At 44.9% G+C, this 18,842-nt stretch overlaps 1 protein-coding gene across 7 annotated transcripts in view; it reads left to right on the forward strand.

Annotated features, from left to right (window-relative positions):
* Gemin5 (gem nuclear organelle associated protein 5) overlaps positions 1 to 18,842 on the forward strand; it is a 47,654-nt gene that overhangs the window by 11,733 nt on the left and 17,079 nt on the right. For 4 of the 7 annotated variants that reach the window (XM_075992517.1, XM_075992518.1, XM_075992520.1 and 1 more), the window contains exons 7-20: positions 484 to 649; positions 1,526 to 1,738; positions 2,357 to 2,442; positions 5,660 to 5,742; positions 6,631 to 6,767; positions 8,608 to 8,681; positions 9,108 to 9,289; positions 10,703 to 10,842; positions 11,877 to 12,048; positions 13,714 to 13,935; positions 15,488 to 15,601; positions 15,955 to 16,077; positions 17,558 to 17,656; positions 18,605 to 18,742. In XM_075992517.1, coding sequence (XP_075848632.1) covers positions 484 to 649; positions 1,526 to 1,738; positions 2,357 to 2,442; positions 5,660 to 5,742; positions 6,631 to 6,767; positions 8,608 to 8,681; positions 9,108 to 9,289; positions 10,703 to 10,842; positions 11,877 to 12,048; positions 13,714 to 13,935; positions 15,488 to 15,601; positions 15,955 to 16,077; positions 17,558 to 17,656; positions 18,605 to 18,742 — 1,949 coding nt within the window. The remainder of the gene's footprint in view (positions 1 to 483; positions 650 to 1,525; positions 1,739 to 2,356; positions 2,443 to 5,659; positions 5,743 to 6,630; positions 6,768 to 8,607; positions 8,682 to 9,107; positions 9,290 to 10,702; positions 10,843 to 11,876; positions 12,049 to 13,713; positions 13,936 to 15,487; positions 15,602 to 15,954; positions 16,078 to 17,557; positions 17,657 to 18,604; positions 18,743 to 18,842) is intronic. The other 3 variants (XM_075992519.1, XM_075992522.1, XM_075992524.1) reach the window with 1 other exon arrangement.

Consider the following 18,842-nt stretch of genomic DNA (forward strand, 5'->3'; position numbering starts at 1 on the left):
TTCGGGGGGTGAGTTCTGTGTAGCTGTGGCTGTCTTGAAACTTGCTCTATATACTAGGAACTCACAGAGAGTCTCCTGACTACTGAGTGCTGAGATCAAAGGCCTGTGCTGCTGCCACCACTGTCGCCTGGCAAAAAAACAGTTCTGTTTGGGCACACAACGAATTTGTAAAGCAGAAAGTGTGACCACCAAGGGAGAGCCTGCAGCAGCAGCAATTGGGACTGACAGTTTAAAGCTGGTTGTAAGCGCTGTCAGAAACTGATGGGCCCACGTGTGGAAGAGTTTTCCCCATGGCAGACCCCATTCTCCTTGGGAGAGCAGTGTGCCTTCTGTTTCCTGTTAGGAAGCCTCTTGAGCTGAGAAGAGGACTTAGTCTCACTCCTCTATCGTGCAAATGACCAAGGGAGCCTTTACCACATCTCCTACGACTGAGGGTCCAGGCTGTCTGAATAGCTGCTGAGAGGTATGCTCTTGCCCTGTCAGAGGTGAGCTGCTGCTGTGGGACCTCACCCAGTCGTGGAGACGGAAATACACGCTCTTCAGCACCTCAGCAGAGGGGCAGAATCACTCCAGAATCATCTTCAATTTGTGTCCCCTGAAGACCGAAGATGACAAGCAGCTTCTACTGTCCACGTCCATGGACAGAGATGTAAGAAGTGGTGTGTGGCAGGGTTGGGGCCTGGAGGTGTGTCCTCATACACATCTCTGCACTCCAGTTCAGAGCTGCTGCCATCAGGTGCACTGGATATGGCAACAGCAGAAGCTGTGAAAAGCGGCTAGAGACGTTTGTTTGGGGTTTTTTGTTTGTTTTTGATGGGCATTTGTTTGTTTGTTTTTCAAGACAGGGTTTCTCTGTGCAACAGTTCTGGCTGTCCTGCAACTCGCTCTCTATAGACCAGGCTGATCTCAGTTTCACAGAGATCCATCTGCCTCTGCCTCCCAAGTGCTGGGATTAAAGGTGTGCATCAACACTGCCCAACTAGAGACACTTTTTGGAGACAGGTTTCTAGCCTGGTCTGACTTTGAATTACCTTGAACTTCTGATCCTTTTGCCTCCACCTTCCAAGTGCTGTAACCACGCCTGGTTATATTGGGGACTAGAGCTGCAGCTTCATGGTGAGCAGGTGCTCTACCAACTAACTGCCCTGCGGCCCTAGCCCTTAATTTAGACATCATTTTTCTCTTGCACTGCCTGGACGTGAAGTTCAGGACTTGTTCAGGCAGCAGCTCTTGATTGATATTCTTTGGGGAAGCCATGCACACTCTGCCAGCATTGTGAGAGCAGCGGTTAGCTGTGCTGTGACTGCAGAGATGGCGAGCCTGTGTTGCAGGGTGTTGAACTCACTGAGCATGTCTAGGAATGGATCTGCTCCTAGGTGGATTTAAGCTCTGTGATAAATTGCAGGTTTGTTTCCTCATGAGAGAAGCTTCTCCCAGTTCCCTTTGGAAGAATTAGATTCAATCCCATTTGAAATATTTAATTCTTTACCCCCATTTCTTTGCTTTTTTTGAACCTTTATTTTAGGTAAAATGTTGGGACATGGCCACTCTGGAGTGCTGCTGGACATTGCCTTCTCTTGGAGGGTTTGCCTACAGCCTGGCCTTTTCTCCTGTGGATGTGGGCTGCTTGGCCATAGGTGTTGGGGACGGCATGATCCGGGTGTGGAATACGCTCTCCATAAAGAACAACTATGAAGTGAAAAGCTTCTGGCAAGGAGTCAAGTCCAAGGTTACGGCGGTAAGGAAGCTTCTTGGAGATTTTTTTCAGATTCTTTTTAGACACTGCTGGAAATCAAAGGATGTTTAAGGTATCTATGATGAAGCATGAACTTCTCACTGTGTAAGCTCTGAATGTTCTAGATTCTTCCATCAGTTCACAGAGGCGTGTGGGGTTGGCCCTGGGTTGTGTTGACTGGTGAGGATGCAATGATTTTAGCTTTGTTTCTGTTTTTCTTACTACATTTATTTGTTTGTGTGTTGGGGGTGAGTTCTTCATATGAGTCTTGGGAGGTTGAACTCAGGTGGTAAAGCTTGAAGGCAAGCACTTTTACCTGCTGAGCCGTTAATGGCCCTTAATCTTGGTTTCTCTGTAGCTTTGTAGCCTGTCCTGGAACCAGCTCTGTAGACCAGGCTGGCCTCGAACTCACAGAGATCCACCTGCCTCTGCCTCCCGAGTGCTGGGATTAAAGGCATGTACCACCACTGCCTGGCTCCTTAATCTTGTTTTAATCCTTCTTTTTTCTTATTAAATAATGAGAATGAAATGAAGAACAAAAAAGTGTTCCATGAAACAGCCAGGACTGCATGTGGACTCCTTTCTGTGTACTCATCTCTCATCTGGAAACTTCTCTTGTAGCTCTGCTGGCATCCAAACAAGGAGGGCTGCTTGGCGTTCGGAACTGATGATGGAAAAGTGGGATTGTATGATACCTGTTCCAACAAGTAAGTATGGTGATCTCCCTCAACTTAGTGACCAGAACATCTGTGATGTAAGGTTCAACTTGGAGTCCATAAACACAATAAAGTTGTTTTAGAGTAGAATCTTTTGGCTCTGGTACTGAGGTTCAGAATTCAGAATTTTCTTTAAAAACTTTTTTTTTGAGGGGCTAAGACTGTAACTCAGTGGTGGAGACCTTGACTGACGTGCAAAGTCCTGAGTTTAGTATCTGAGACTTATAAACTGAGAAATGCAGGTATATTGATTTCAGCATTTGAGAGGTAAAGGCAGAAAGATGAAGGGTTATAGGCCAGCTTGATACACACAAAAATCCCTGTCTCAAAAAAGAATGAGAAGAAGAAATTAGTTTTCCAGGGTATGACTGCTCTTTAGGAACCACAAAGATGGGCTGGAGAGATAACTCAGCAGTTAAGAGGACTGGCCGCTCTTCCAGAGGACCTGGGTTCAATCCCCAGCACCCATATGTCAGCTCACAACTGCTTATAACTCCAGTTTCAGGGGTCTGACAGCCTTACACAGACATATATGCAAACAAAACACCAAAAAAAAAAAAAAACCACCAAGATAAACCTGTGACTTTTTATATGAAAGTTTCCAGACACAAAGCTGAAAGACTAGTAGAAAGACACACGTGTGCCTTTTCGTTTGATCTGTGGTTCTCCTTGTCTTGTCTCGGGGAATAGGGATATGGTTGACTTGGTAGAGCATTTGCCTAGCACCGAAAAATACAAAACAAAGCTTGGACAGTGTGACAATGAGACTGGGCATGGTGGTGCACGCTTTTAATCCCAGCACTTGGGAGACTAAGGCAGGTGGATTTCTTCAGTTGGAGGCCAACCTGGTCTATATAAGATGGCACTTTTCTCAAAATAAAAGCAAATACAATGTGAAGGTGCTATTGTTTGTATTTGTAAAGTCGTGTTATGACTGAGAAAGTTTCAGACTTTTGTGATACACTGACGTCTGGACATAGACTTACTTCCTAGGTGAACGGTTTTCTGTTTTCTGAGGTGATTTCCGTTTGGGTTCCTGTGTCATGTTTGGTTATGTCTTAGCTGTGCTTTTCTCTGGAATACCTGCTTCTTTCCGTAGAATTGGTGCATTCCTTAAACTATTACTTGCTGGCCTTAAACTAGCTCCATAGCAGAGGCTGGCCTTGGCCTCATAGTCCTTCTGTCTCCACCTTTGATGTTCTAGAATTATAGGCATCCATCAACTTATATAGTGTATTTACTTTAGTGATTTATTTGACTCATACTAAGTCAATATCAGTTGTTCTCTCTCCTCTCTCTCTCTCTCTCTCTCTCTCTCTCTCTCTCTCTCTCTCTCTCTCTCTCTCTTTTCCTTTTTGACACAGCATCTCTATGTATCAGAGGCTGACCTGACACTCACAGGGATCGTCATATCATGCCTGACCTCTTTGATCTTTTCTGACATGACTTCTAGAGAGTTCTAGATTACATTTGGGGTTTGTGTTTTTGGCGCAGACTGTGTATTGGACACAGCTGACTACGGGTTAGACCTGCTTATTCAGTTCAGCAGCCCCTTGCCACACATGGCTATTGATACTGAAAGTAATTGAAATAACATGAGTTTAGAAATACAGGTCTTCATTTACACTGGCCACATTTCAAATCACAAGAGCAGCATGTGGCTGAAAATGCTCCTTTTTAACCGTGGGAATGGAGTGGAGCCAGGGTTCCACGGCGTAGGGAGAAGCAGGATGACAGTCTCGGTCTGTGTAAATAAAGTTTGTAGGAACTCATCCGCACTCACTGATTGCATCCTGCTGGCTGCTTCCACACCACAGCACCCATGTGACTGCAGCACCTGACCTGCTCACTGTCTCTTTATGGGAAAGGATACGAGGTCCATTTCTACTGCAGAGCTACCCTGTCTGCATGTCTACCTCCCTCTGCCTTACCTCTTTTCTTTGCTGTGATAGGGATCTTTTCTACTGCTGTGATAAGACACCATGACCAAAAGAAAGAGTTTAATTTGGGGCTCCCATGTCAAGAGGGTGAGTTCATGACCAGCTTGGCAACAGGCAGGCATGGCACTGGAGCAGTAACTGAGAGTTTGCATCTTGACCCAGAAGCTAGAGGCAGGGAGAACTAACCTGGGAATGGAGCTGACTTTTGAAACCTCAAAGCCCATCCCCAGTGAGACACCTTCATCAAGGCTACACCTTCCCAAACAGGACCAAGAATTCAACCTTAAGAACCTATTTGGACCACTCTCATTCAGACCACTGTAGGCCTCATGGATGCTAATCATCCAAGTTGATTCCCCAGTCTGTATGCAGTGCTTTAACAATTTATGGAGAACCTACATCTGTTTGACTATTTCTCCCTTTTTGTTTAAATACTGTTTCAGAGGGGTATATAACTAAACAAAACTATGTTGATTTAAGTACTCAGTCTACCAGTAGATGAGCTGTGAGCTAGGATGGAAGGTGTCACTGTTTGACGTCAGGATGGTTTATTTTGTTGCTTTGAGCTGAAGAGATTTGTGCAGTCTCTCAGTGCTGTGTGTCTGATACTTCAGTCAGTAACATGGCTCCTTCCGCACAGTTCTGGAGTTCTAAATCCATACCTAGACGATGATTGACACTAAAAGTCGTAACAGTGCTGTTTTTTCCCAAGAAGTCAAGCCTTGTCGCCCCTAAGAGCAAGACACCCTGGGATACAGTAAAAAAAAAAAAATTTAAGAGATCTGCCTCCTTTCAGGGTTTACTGCAGTTTAAGAGTATGGTACTGGCTGGGCTTGGTTTGGTGGTGCACACCTCTAACCCCAGCATTCAGAAGACGGAGGCAGATGGATCTCTGAGTTCCAGGGCAGCCAGGTCCACATGCGGCCTGTCATCCCTCAGGTTAGGTGACTGGTTGTCACAGCCTCTGTACTCTTTTGTAGCTACAGAAATGCTAAATTCTTGACGTTGCTTTGCTATTAGCTCTTTAAAGAGACAGAGGAAAAAAATGATTTTAGCTGGCCAGCGGGGTGGGCAGTGTGTTCAGTGCTTGTTTTAGTGGTAGATATTATTACATGTTAAGTTTTGCTTTTTAATAACCAACTGTTTGGGGCAAAATTAAATTGTTTTTAATACCAACAACTACACGTATGGAAGGACCTTTCAGAAAAAGATGGTCTGTTTTCTAGTGGGCCTCTTTATTCAAGTCTTCCTGTTCTCCCCATCCACAGACCTCCACAGATTTCAAGCACGTATCATAAGAAGACTGTGTACAGGTTGGCTTGGGGGCCACCAGTCCCCCCAATGTCACTTGGTAAGTGTCTTGATCATTCTTAACACACACGAGTGTATTCTTCCATTTTAATTAGAGCCTGAAGCCGTTGTGTGTGTGTGTGTGTGTGTGTGTGTGTCTGTGTGTGTGTCTGTGTGTGTGTCTGTGTGTATGCGCGCGCACATAGGTGCACCATGCCTCCAGGAGTCTGAGCAGCAGAGGTGGGTGATGTTGGAGATTAAAGGAAAAGCTTGACTCCTGCCTCCCCCAGCTCTGAAGTACTGCTCTTTTCTTCCACTACACAGAAGAACCTCAGACTGGGTGCTGGCCTTGGGTTGCTAAGGTCTCTGTCTTTCACTCCTATAGCTCTGCCCCTTCTTATTTTCCCACCCTGACTGCTGCTGATTTCCATAAATTAATATGTCTTTCTTAATATCTTTTAAAATGAGTCAGAAGTTTTTCCATGTTCTTTTCTACTGTGCTGAAGGTAGCACTGGCTTTGTGTAGAGGGTTGTGTTGCAAACAGGAAATAGCTTTACAGCTAAGGTCTGTGCCCTGAGACACAGGCTTGGCCATGGGAATCCTGTGTTCACACAAGCCGTAAGATTCTCATTTCTGGAAGAAAAACTACGTTGTCAGCTTTTATTTGAGACCATAGCGTTTTCTCTGATCACATCTTTAGTGTTAATGCTCCTGAATGTCAGAAGAGCCTTTGCAGTGAACACAGTATCTCAGAAGTGAACTAGTTTTCCTTCTTCTCACAGCTTTCCAGATTGGTAGGAGGGTGGCTTTACCCCAGCATGTTAGATTTTTCCCCACCCAAAGCCGGGAAATAAAGCCGGATGTTAACCGTGGTGTGCTGTGCTAATGATGTACCTATGGAAGTGCTACCCCGGTAAAGTGAGAAACTCAGGAGTTTTTCCTTCATAGGAGGGGAAGGAGACAGGCCCTCCCTCACCTTGTACAGCTGTGGAGGGGAAGGCATTGTGCTGCAGCATAACCCCTGGAAGCTCAGCGGAGAGGCCTTCAACATCAACAAACTTGTGAGGGACACCAATTCCATCAGAGTAAGTTCTAGTGGGCTGGAGTCCACTTAGCTTCCTTTGGTTTTTCTTACTCGGGGCTTTCTGTAGATGCCTGTCATGCTTAGCCAGAATTCTCAGATAGTTGATAAAGCTATTGGTGAATTTGTGGGTTGCCTTTTAGACCTTAGAGATATTTATCATTGAGTAAAGCAAAGAACTGTATGGGAGACTTAATTGCAATGGTAAGATAAAAAAAAATCTTCCTCATCTTCACAGTAAAGCATCCTTTTGGTTTGGGTTTTTGGGTCATTTGGTTTGGTTTGGTTTTTGAGACTGGGTTCACCATATGTAGTCCTGACTGTCCTGAAGCCCACTGTGTAGAACTCACCTAGCTGCCTCGCCTTTGCTTCTCAAGTGCTGGAGGAAAGGTGGGCATCCTTTTGAGGCTAGCCTTCCAGCTAGAAGCGCCTGTTGGCAATGATGTGCTCAGGCCTTGTCTGCTGTTTTCTTGTGGTATGGTGACTTCTTATTAGCCCAGGCTGACTTCCTGCTCCTCCTCCCCCAGCCTCCCAGGCGCTGTGCTCGCAGAGGCACACATGCACAGCAATACAAAACATCTCTTGGGACCGTTGCCTAGATCTCACATCAAAACACATTTGCTTTGACTTTGTGTCATTGTATTTTATGACTCAACTATTTTAACTTTCTTTTTTGAGACAGAATCAAACATAACTCAGGCTGGCCTCAAGCTTGGTTCCTGCCTCCACCCGCCAGGTGCTAGCCTGACAGGTGTGCTCCACAATGCCTGGCTTCTACAGTCTAATCATAAATAGTGAGATTTCCTTACCCTTGCAAATGAGCAGTTTTCATTGCTGCTTCTCATTTTTTGTATGCCTGCCACAAGGTAACATGATCATAAATCATATGCGATTGTATTCTTTTTCATTTTCTCCAATGTTGTCTGTGTGTTAACATCCAGTAATGAGCAAAATTCCTGTCCTCACAAGGTTTTAGCTGAGTGACAGCTGAGTTTCTAGATTAGAGTTCAAATGAGGATTCTGTACAGTAAATAGAAATTTGGAATCTCTTCACATAAATGACTTTGAAAAAGCTGTTAATAGGTAATAGAATAAACAAAAGAAACAAGTAAGAAAAATAGGGTCACGGGGCCAATGACATACACAGCAGGTGGAAGTGATTGCCACCCAGCCTGACTACCTGAGTTCTACGTAAAGGCGGAAGGAGAGACTCTGATCCCAGAGCAGTCTTCAGATTTCTACACACATGAATAATAAAAGATTGTTAAGAAAAGGAAGCAAACAGGCAAAATCCTGACAGGACCTGTGTAACAGCTGATTTGATTTCTAACAGTATACTCATGGGTAAATGCTGGGGCATGTGCATTTTGCAAAGGGGACTGTCTTTTTGTTAGCTTTATTCTGTAAGGTGGAAGGCTACAGTCAGTACTTACCGGACTCTATTCCATTTCCATTTAATTTTTTTTTTTTTTTTTTTTTTTTTGGATTTTCGAGACAGGGTTTCTCTGTAGCTTTTGGTTCCTGTCCTGGAACTAGCTCTTGTAGACCAGGCTGGCCTCGAACTCACAGAGATCCGCCTTCCTCTGCCTCCCTAGTGCTGGGATTAAAGGCGTGCGCCACCACCGCCCAGCTTCTATTCCATTTAAGAAGCTGCAGTCAAGAGTACTTGTTCTTAGTAACTCTTTGGCTGAATGTGGTTAGTCTAGAAAACTGCCCTTCAAAATTAGAACGTGTTTTAACCCCAGGGATTTTTTCTTTTTTTGCCCTCATGATGTCATTGAATTGTAAGATGAAGAGCAGAAAGAAGTTTTTTACACCCATGCCTGGCTTGTTCTACTTTCTAGTATAAGCTGCCTGTGCACACAGAGATCAGCTGGAAAGGAGATGGCAAGGTCATGGCTCTCGGCAATGAAGATGGGTGAGTGTGTCCTTTACAAAAAGTTGTAATATTGTAGCATTCGCTAGCTGGCCAAGGCTTTCTGCAGTGCCTAGTGGCAGTCCCATTGTGTTCTGTGTCACTGTGGACATCCTCGGCTCATCTGGACTCTGTATCTCTGTGAAGACAGACTGTTTGAATCTTTCAGCTCATTGACAGTGTCTGACTACACTGTGTTGGCTATTGGAGTCTCACTGTGACTATAATCACAGCCCTTTTTCATAATTAGCTCATAATTCTCTCAACCCCCCCACTCCACCCTGAACCAGTTCCTGGTTCCTTGTGAGAGGACCTCTGCCAGAGATAGAGCGTGCCATGCTTTCTGTCTCACCTTCCCTGCACTGAGGGAAGAAGGGGAGGGCTTGTAACTTGATTAGCTTTCATTCTCATCCTGCTGTCTTGTTCTAGGTCAATAGAAATATTCCAAGTTCCCAACTTGAAACTACTCTGCACCATCCAGCAGCACCACAAACTGGTGAATGCCATAGTCTGGCACCATGAGCACGGCAGCCGTCCAGAGCTGAGCTGCCTCATAGCTTCTGGCTCCAACAATGCAGTCATCTACGTGCACAATCTGAGAACTGTTCTAGGTAACACTGACCTCTGCTGGGATGATACAGGACTTCAGGCTAGCCTCCTATAGCCAAGGATGACTTGGAACCCCATCCTGCCTGTGCCTTCTAAGCTCTGGGATTGCAACCTTGCACTTCTATGTTCAACACTAATCTGGGATTCTATACCTAGGGGAAGATCCTTTAAAATGAAGGTGAAATTATAGACTTTACAAATAGATTTTTTTTTTTAAGATGAGGGAATTTGTCACCAGGAGAACAGACTGTATTACCAAAAATGTTGGATTTCTTCAGGTAAAGGAATTGGTAGTGACTAGAAACACAGAACAGTTGTTTGGTCACTGTTTTGCGGTTTTATCTGGTATTTTCTCATGAATAGCTTCAGATGATCTGTTCCTACCTAGAATACCATCAAGTGCAGGTATGTCCAGAGGAGGTGCTCTTGTGTTGGCCTTTATCTACACATCTACGGTAGCCTGCCTGGAGGCCCTGATAGTGAGCTACATTGTATTTTTATCCATACTTTTGAGCATATATCATTTCCTTCTCTTTTCTCCCTCCAAACCCTTCCGTGCACGCCCCTCAACTCTCTTTCAAATTCATGTACTTTTTTCTTTAATTGTTGTTGCACATACATGTTCCTAAACATAAATGCAACATTCCCGGTCCATTAATGTTATTTATAGGTGTATGTTTTAGGGCTGACAGTTTGGTGTTAGATAACCGGTTGATGTATGCTTCCCTGAGAAAAAACCGTTTCTCCCTTCCTCAGTGTTTCTTAGTTGCCGTTAGTTCTTTGTTTAGTGTTGAGGCCTTTTAAGTTTTCTCCCTTCTACATTAGTCTACTGGTGTCCTATTTGTTCATGTTTGGGTAGCCATACTGGTGAAACTTTAAGGTTTTTTCAAGGAGACACAGTCTCATGCAGATTCCCTGATCTCCAGCTCTTTTTTGTTGTTTGTTTGTTTGTTTTTAAGATTTATTATGTATACAGTGTTCTGTTTGCACAGCATAAGAGGGCACCTGATAGATGTTTGTAAGCCACTACGTGGTTGCTGGGAATTGAACTCAGGACCTCCTATTCTGTGGCTCTTATAAATCTAGTAAGCTATAATAAGCTACATTCTTTTCTTTCTTTTTGTTTTATTTGGGTTTTTTTTTTTTTTTTGAAGGGGGTGGGGGTGAGACAGAGTTTCTCTGTATAACAGTTCTGGCTGTCCTGGAACTCGCTCAGTACACCAAACTGGCCTTGAACTCAGAGCTTTGCTTGCCTCTGCCTTCCAAGTGCTGGGATTAAAGGTGTGCCACCACCACCCAGCTAAGCTACATTCTTACTGAAACCTCAAAAAGCCTTCCTTGCCTCTTGCCATGTTCTGTCTTCCTGTGTATCCTTTCTGGGGCTGTTGGTGTGACTTCTTCTCCTTGCCTTCTAGAGAGCAATCCTGAGTCTCCAGTAACCATCACAGAGCCCTTCCGGACCCTCTCAGGACACACAGCCAAGGTTACCAGTCTGGCTTGGAGCCCTCATCATGATGGAAGGCTGGTATCTGCTTGCTATGATGGCACAGCTCAGGTACTATGCGTCCTTGAGCCTGAGTTACTTTACTTGGTGTGGGGGGAGGGGTGGTAAAGGGTTGGTTTTTCTTTTTTTTTTTTCTTTCTTTTTCTTTTTTGGTTTTTTCGAGACAGGGTTTCTCTGTGGTTTTGGAGCCTGTCCTGGAACTAGCTCTTGTAAACCAGGCTGGTCTCGAACTCACAGAGATCCGCCTGCCTCTGCCTCCCGAGTGCTGGGATTAAAGGTGTGTGCCACCACTGCCCGGCAGGGGGGTTGGTTTTTCTAAGCAGGGTTTCTCTGTAACAGCCATAGCTTTCCTGGAATGACTTATTGTAACTTAAACTTTCCCTTCTTCCCTCTCAGTTTTGCGTTGTTTTTATTCCCCTCCTGTCTACAGAAGGACTGTCTAAGATAGAAGACATAGTTTCATCATAGCCCTTGACAGATCACTTTTGACTTATAGTTAGTGTCAGGAGTTCTGATTACTCTGTGTGGTGGACCCAAGTGGCCCAAAAAATGTCCTTCAACCAAACCAACATAAAGATTTAGCTAATTGTAGATACTCTTTTTGTTGTTGTTTGGGCTTTTGCTGCAGGATTTTGTTATAAGGCAAGCTGTCCTCAAACTCTCTATATTTTGATTTTGTTTGTTTAATTAAAGTGTGTGTGTGTGTGTGTGTGTGTGTGTGTGTGTGTGTGTGTGTGTGTGTGTGTGTTGGAGGGGACAGGAAAACTTACAGGAGTTGGTGCTCTTCTCCCATCATGTAGGTCCTAGGGATTAAATTCAGATCATCAGAGTTGGCAGCAAGGGCCTTTTCCACTGAGCCATCTCACCATCCTGTCCTCAAAGCTTTAATCCTTTCCTTCAACCATCCGTGCTAGAACTATAGGTGTGGGCCACATGAGATAGTGTTGTCGCATGAATGCTTTAGGTACCTTGCAAATCATGTGAAAATTAAGGCCCATCATGAGTTTATTTTAATTGAGCAAAATTACAATCTAGAACAATATAATTATCATTTGTTTGTTCTATCATACTAATGTTGGTTCTAGGTATGGGACGCCCTCCGGGAAGAACCTCTGTTCAATTTCCGAGGACATCGAGGCCGGCTGCTATGTGTGGCATGGTCCCCAGTGGACCCAGAATGCATCTACTCAGGTGCAGATGACTTCTGTGTATGCAGGTGGCTGACCTCCATGCAGGATCATTCCCGGCCTCCTCAAGGTTGGTCAGGATGAGATTATGGGATCCCTTTTTCTCTGCCTCAGTAATTGTTGCTCTGACCCCACCCAGCATCATCCATCACGGTGAAATTGTAGCAAGTGTGGCTGTGCTCTTCCCAGGGCTGTTAAACCTCATTATTCACTGGGAGGGCATTGGGAATGAAAGCACCTACAACATCTTATGCCAGAAAGAAAGGGTGTGCTCAGAGAACTGAGACACTTCAAAGTATAGGGAGAAGCTTGAAGGGTTTCTGGCTAAACAAAAAGGGGAACTGTTGACAGGAGGGGCCAGCAAGGTGTCTGCAAGTGGGGGGATTGGTCAGGATTCTCTAAAGGAACAGAACTGGTATAATGGCACACACACATGCAGCTTATTAGAGTGGCTGACAAGCCGTGGTCTGGGTAGTCCAACAATGGTTGTCTCCAAATGGAAAGACCAAAAATCCAGTAGTTGTTTGGTCCAGTCCACAAGACAGGATGTCCACCAGTTCCACATCTGGTGCTAGAGTGTGGAAAGATTCTTGGAGAATTGCTGGTCTTCAGTCTGTGCTGTAATCCTAAAGGAGTAGGTTCTAATACTGACAAGAGTGAGGGCAGCCAGGCAAAAGGTAAAGGCTTCCTTTTCCATGTCCTTTTATATAGGGTGCCACCAGAAGGGGTGGACAGATTTTAATGTAAAAGATACTCAAATTAGCGTTGTTTTGGTCAGAAACTGGACACAATTCAAATGCTAATGAACATGAGTGTATCCTTACAGAAGAAATGTACATAGGCATAAGAAGGAAGATGTAGGCTGCCCATGTGTACAGGCCTGCTTCAACCCCTGAATAGAAACAAAGAGCGACTACTGATAAACGCAGCAAAGTTGATGAGTTTCTGACAGATCACACTGAGCAGAAGCAGCCAGGCACAGGGTTTGTACTGTTTCTGTGAAACCTTAGAGCAGCAGCTGAAGCTCAGACTGGTGACAGGTTATCTACAGAGCAGGTGGGATCTGGTCTGTGCTGGAATGCTGAGTTCTAGTACCTTGAATCTGTCAAAAGCAGTTGAGATGTGGAAAAAAATGATAAATAGACTGTAAGGAAATAATAAAAAGCTTTAAGGAAGAAAGAGGGCAGTGCTGGATGCTGCAAACTAGTCAGTGCCGGCTGCCTGGCAAGTGTGCTTTCAGGTACCGGATCACAGAGGTCTCTCCTGAGAACCAGTTCTGTCCAGCAATGCATTCCAACCAAGGAAGTCACAAGTGCCCACACAGTGGCACAGTGACAGTCCCAGTCAGGAATCTGATGGTGGAACTAGGGAGTCCAGAAGGGTGGTAATGGACAACAGACACTGTCAGGACACCCTCTGGTCATCTAATTAAAATAGCCAAAGGACAGATAAAAATCATGTACTGTCTACCTCCCAGGTACCCTGGAGGAGCAGTATCTCTGCGACCAGTTGAAAATGTAGTCTGTATCCCTTAAATAGTGTGGGCAGACATGAGTGGAATTAATGGACTCCCGGGGCTGCCTGCTGATGGGGGTGTAGCTGTGAAGGCATGGAGAAGGCAGGGGGTGTGTAAAGACTGTCAGAAGAGTGGTGTATGGTTCAAAAGGATTTTGCCAGGATGCTTCTGGTCCACAGTGTGTATTTTAGTCTGTTATTTTTATTGTGGTCTTTGTAGGGAAAAAATGTGTTGAACTAGAAAAAAAACGGCTCTCTCAGCCTAAGCCAAAGCTTAAAAAGAAGAAAAAACCCACCCTGCGACTACCTGGAAAGCAGGATTCGTCCATTGTCACTGAAGATGAGAGTTCGAGGGAGACCTCAGGACCTGTTGAGAATGGTGTGTCGGACCAGGATGATGAGGAGGAAGCCCAGGAGCCAGAGCTGCCACCATCTCCAGTGGGTAGGTGCTTCTAAAACACCCGTCTCACTGGTGTACTGATGTGGCAGGTCTTCCCCTGTGTGTAGATCTTCCTCTGTGTGCAGCTTCTGCGTCAACTGAGATTTTGTAAACATGGTAGTGTTGTTTAAAGGGGTTTCGTTCAGTTTTTAATATTGATTTTCGTTTCATGTGTATGACTGTTTTGCCTGCAACTATGCCTGTGTACCACAAGAGTGCCCAGGGAGGCCAGAAGAGAGCATTGGACCCCCTAAAACTGGAATTATGGGTGTGGGGAACTGAACCCAGGTCCTCTGCAAGAACAGCCAGTGCTCTAGGTTAAGTTGAAATACCACCTTATTGTTGTTGTTATTATTGTTGTTTTTATTGAGCTATTAAATGCCACTTTGAAGTGTTACAAGAGCTATAGTACATGATTGGGGAGGAGTCAATAGTACACAGAAGCTTCAGCTGTTCAGGGTAAGACACAGGGCACAGTGAGACAGGGCAGTGTGCATTGGCATGAACGGAGAGGAGGACACATCTGTGTCCCTTTAACAGCTGACCTTTAAACGTTCCTACTTATATGGGAAAGGTAAGTTTCCCCTGCACCAGATGATACCCTAATCACTGTTGTGTTGCTGTAGAGACACCACGACCAAGGCAAGTCTTGTTTAAAACAAGACAAAACATTTAATTGGCTGAGTGACTCAAGTGCTTGCTGCACAGTCCTGGGTTTGATTCTGGAACCCATGGAAAGATGGAAGAAGAGACCTGACTCCAAAGAATTATCCTGACCTCCACATTCACCACAGAGCACATACAGTGATAATGATTTTAAATTCCTTTGTATCATATAAGGGCTACACAAAGTGTCCTGTGCTTCTGTTGGTTAGAAAACAGTTTGTGTGCTTAGGATTGTGACTGTCACATGTACCTGCTGTTTTCTGTGATTGAAGCCTTTTCTTGTTTGTACAGTGAAGCTTAAGTTCCCTAACAAGTGACTCGCCATGTAAGCAGGGTTTCCAGGTCAAATGTCAGAGTTCTGAATAATAACCTTAGAGACTCCCGTGCAGCAGGTGAGGCCTGAGCACCTGCACTGCTTGTCCAGGGCACAGTGGCTGGAATTGCATTGCTGAGCCTGGGAATGTTGGTCTTTGGTTTTTGTTTTGCTTTTTTGTTTTGTTTTTCCTTCAAGACAGGAAGTGTGTAATAGCCCTAGCTGTCCTAAAACTAGCTCTTGTAGACCAGGGTGGCCTTGCGAACTCACAGAGACCCACCTTCCTCTGCCTCCTAAGGGCTGGAATTAAAGGCGTGGCCACCACAGCCCAACTCACCTGTTAAATGCTCTTATAGCAACAACTAGACTCAGACAGTGTGTTTTGAAACAGGGTCTCACTCTGTAACCACAGTTGATTGTTCTGGGACTCACAGTGTAGCCTAGGCTGGCCTCAACCTATAGTGATCCTGTATCGGTATCCAGAATGCTGAGGTTACAGGCGTGAGTTCCCTTGCCTGCCGCCTTTCTTCTATATTGTTCTTGTCTCAAACCTTTTCTGTTCTTTTTCCCTTGTAGTTTCTGGTGAAGCTGTTTCCTGCATTGCTGTTTCCTTAGGTGTTGAAAAGTCAAAAGTCACAGTTAATAGCAAAGCCACCTCACTGAAAAAGGAGCCACCCAAAGAGAAGCCAGGTCAGTATCTTCCATGAGTACATTTTACCAGACATTCCTAAGACCTTCTGTGCCCACGAGAGAGCCTTTGTGTAAGCTTTTTGTGTAGGATGTTTGGATTATGCTGTTGGAGGTCATTTTGTTTTTTTGGGTTTTTTTTTTCACATTACTTAGCACTTGAAATGTCTTACAGCTGTACCACTTGTGAATGTTAACAAGAGCATTTCCATGTTTTTTGACTATGCACCAGCCACTGGGAGTGGCTTGTTCCGTGCCACCCTCCTGTAGGCCACACCCACACTGCCCACGTTTGTGTTCCTTCAGCTCTGTCTCTGGTCTGTTTTTCTGAAATTATTGCTGTTGTTTCATTTCAGAAGCCTTACTCAAGAAAAGGAAGGCTCGCTCCATGCTCCCCCTGAGCACAAGCTTAGACCACAGGTCCAAAGAGGAACTCCATCGAGACTGTTTGGTACTAGCAACTGCAACACATGCCAAAGGTACTGAGTGCTGCTCCTTGCACCTGTGCGCTCACAGTTGATGGTGGTGCTGTGTGTTAAGTAAATGAGCAGGTGTCTAAGATTACCCCAGCTTCCCTTGTCTTTGACCTCCCTGCCCCCCTGCCATGCCCCTATCTTGCTGCCACTGCTCCCAGTACCCCATCTGTCACTGTTACCCAGCCAACCATCTTTGAGCCACATTTGGCCAGGCACCTACACATCTATTTTCCAGTCTACCAGTGTCTTTAGGTTAAAAAAAATCCTCAATAGAGATGCTCCCTAATGTGGCAGTTACTTTAATGTATTTGATGGTGTTTTATTTTTTAAATGATTATTGGTTTTGTTTGCTTGTCATAGCCCAGTATTTTGGTGTTTTTATTATGAATTTGATGTGTTGAAAAAATAACCCAGTTTTTAAAAATCTTAAAGAGAGTGAGTCCCCCTGCTCACTCCACCGTTTTCTCTTGTGCTTTTTATGGGTATGACTTGTTTTGGGAATTTGGAGATGATCTAGAGTCTCCTTGGCTAACAGTAGCTAAACTTACTGGAAAGTAAGGACTTTTTACATTCTCAGGTGGGGTCCCAGGGCCTTGCACATGCTAGGCAAGTCCTCTATCATTAAGACATACATAAACATAATTGACTGTTGTAGTTTTGGTTGGTTGGTTTCTCAAGACAGGGTTTCTCAGCTGGGCGGTGGTGGCGCACACCTTTAATCCCAGCGCTCGGGAGGCAGAGGCAGGTGGATCTCTGTGAGTTTGAGGCCAGCCTGGTCTACAAGAACTAGTTCCAGGACAGGCTCCAAAGCTACAGAGACAGGGTTTTTCTGTGTAACAGTCCTGGCTGTTCTGGAACTTTCTTTGTAGACCAGACTGACCTCAAACTTACAGAGCTCCTACTGCCTCCTGAGTGCTGGGATAAAGGTGCACACCTGCGTGCTTGGCTCCTAGAGGACTCTTAATATGAACACTCTGGTTAATCTTCTAACAAAAATTTAAAAGGCATGTTGAATTTGGAATCCTCTTATACTATTTTTCCCTCAAGCTTTTGTCAGCACAAACTACAAAATGGTATTGACTCATTGGATTCTTCCCAAGCTGACTTTTAAAAGCTCCAAACTGGGGGCTGGAGAGATGGCTCAGTGGTTAAGAGCACTGCCTGCTCTTCCAAAGGTCCTGAGTTCAATTCCCAGCAACCACATGGTGGCTCACAACCATCTGTAATGAGGTCTGGTGCCCTCTTCTGGCCTGCAGGCATACAAGCAGACAGAATACTGTATAAATAATTAATAAATAAATAAATATTAAAAAAAGAAAGAAAGAAAAGCTCCAAACTGTCTCTGTCACTAGCAGGAGGTACAGGGTAGAGTAAACGAGGACCTGGAATGTGGATTTTTTTGTCTCTGAAGTAGGTGTTGGGGCATGTATCCAGAAGTTACTGGACGAAAGCTGTGGCTGTGACTTTTTCCATTTTAAATTAGCAGAGCTAAATGAAGATGTGTCTGCTGACCTTGAAGAACGATTCCACTTGGGCCTCTTCACAGACAGAGCTACTCTGTACAGGATGATGGAAACAGAAGGTGAGGCCTGCTCAGTCTACGTGGCCCTATCTCTCCTCACTCTCCCTAATTTTGACACATGCCTCTATGTGGCTACCAGCCTGTGCATTGCCATGCCATGCAGTTTAATCTGTATACAAACATGTTGCCATCTAGGCTACTCCCGTATGTCCTTTATGTGGTCATCAGACTCCAAACGGTAGCCTCTAACTGGTGCAGTGCTCTTGAGGACCACTGGTGACAGTGGCCTGGCAGGCTCCCGCTGGGTGACAGTGGTCAGCTGGGCTCCAGCTCCATTCATATATGTTGGGCTTGGTCCATGGTTCAGATCTATAATCCTAGCACCCTAGAGGCTAAAGCAGGAGCATCACAAGATTGAGGCCATCCTGTATGTCCATCTTGTGAGTTCTAGGACAGCCTGAGCTATGAGGAGACTTTGTCTTTAAAAAAATAAATAAATAAAATAAAAAGCTAGGGAGCAGAGGGATGGCTTAGCAGGTAAAAGTGCAATCCTGACTGAGTCCAATCATCAGAACATGCATAGCTTGCACTCATCCAAACACCCTACAAAATGGGAAACAGATGAGGATGAGCTGGAGCATAGTGCAGAAACAGAAACCCTGTCTCCAAAGCAAAGTGAAAGGGAAAATTTAAAATTGGTCCTGGAGAAATGGCTCAGCGACTAAAATCACTGACTGCTCTTTGGAGGACTTGGGTTCAGTTCCCAGCACTCACATGGCAGCTCACATCTTTCAGTAATTCCAGTTCCAGAGCTTCTGACACTCTTACACAGACATACATGCACACAAAACACTGACGAACATAAAATAAATTTTTTTAATTAAAAAAAAAAATCCCTCAAAGTCATTTTAGTAGATGGCTTGCTGATCAGTAAGTGACTATATACTTCTTTTCCACTGTGGCCTTTGTTTTATAAAACAGCTTTCAAGCTCTGTCTCCTCTACACAGGAAAAGGCCACCTGGAGAGTGGCCACCCTGAGCTTTTTCACCAGCTCATGCTCTGGAAAGGCGATCTGAAAGGTGTTCTCCAGGCAGCAGCAGAGAGAGGAGAGCTTACAGACAGCCTCGTGGCTGTGGCACCAGTAGGTATGTGCTTCTTGGGGAAGTGTGTTGCTTTCTAGAATGTGCCATTAAAGATGCCTCAACACTGGTGTGGTGCTGCACAGCCACCACACCTGGGAGGCTG

The sequence above is a fragment of the Microtus pennsylvanicus genome, chromosome 11, assembly GCF_037038515.1.
Source record: "Microtus pennsylvanicus isolate mMicPen1 chromosome 11, mMicPen1.hap1, whole genome shotgun sequence".
Classification (NCBI taxonomy): domain Eukaryota; kingdom Metazoa; phylum Chordata; class Mammalia; order Rodentia; family Cricetidae; genus Microtus; species Microtus pennsylvanicus.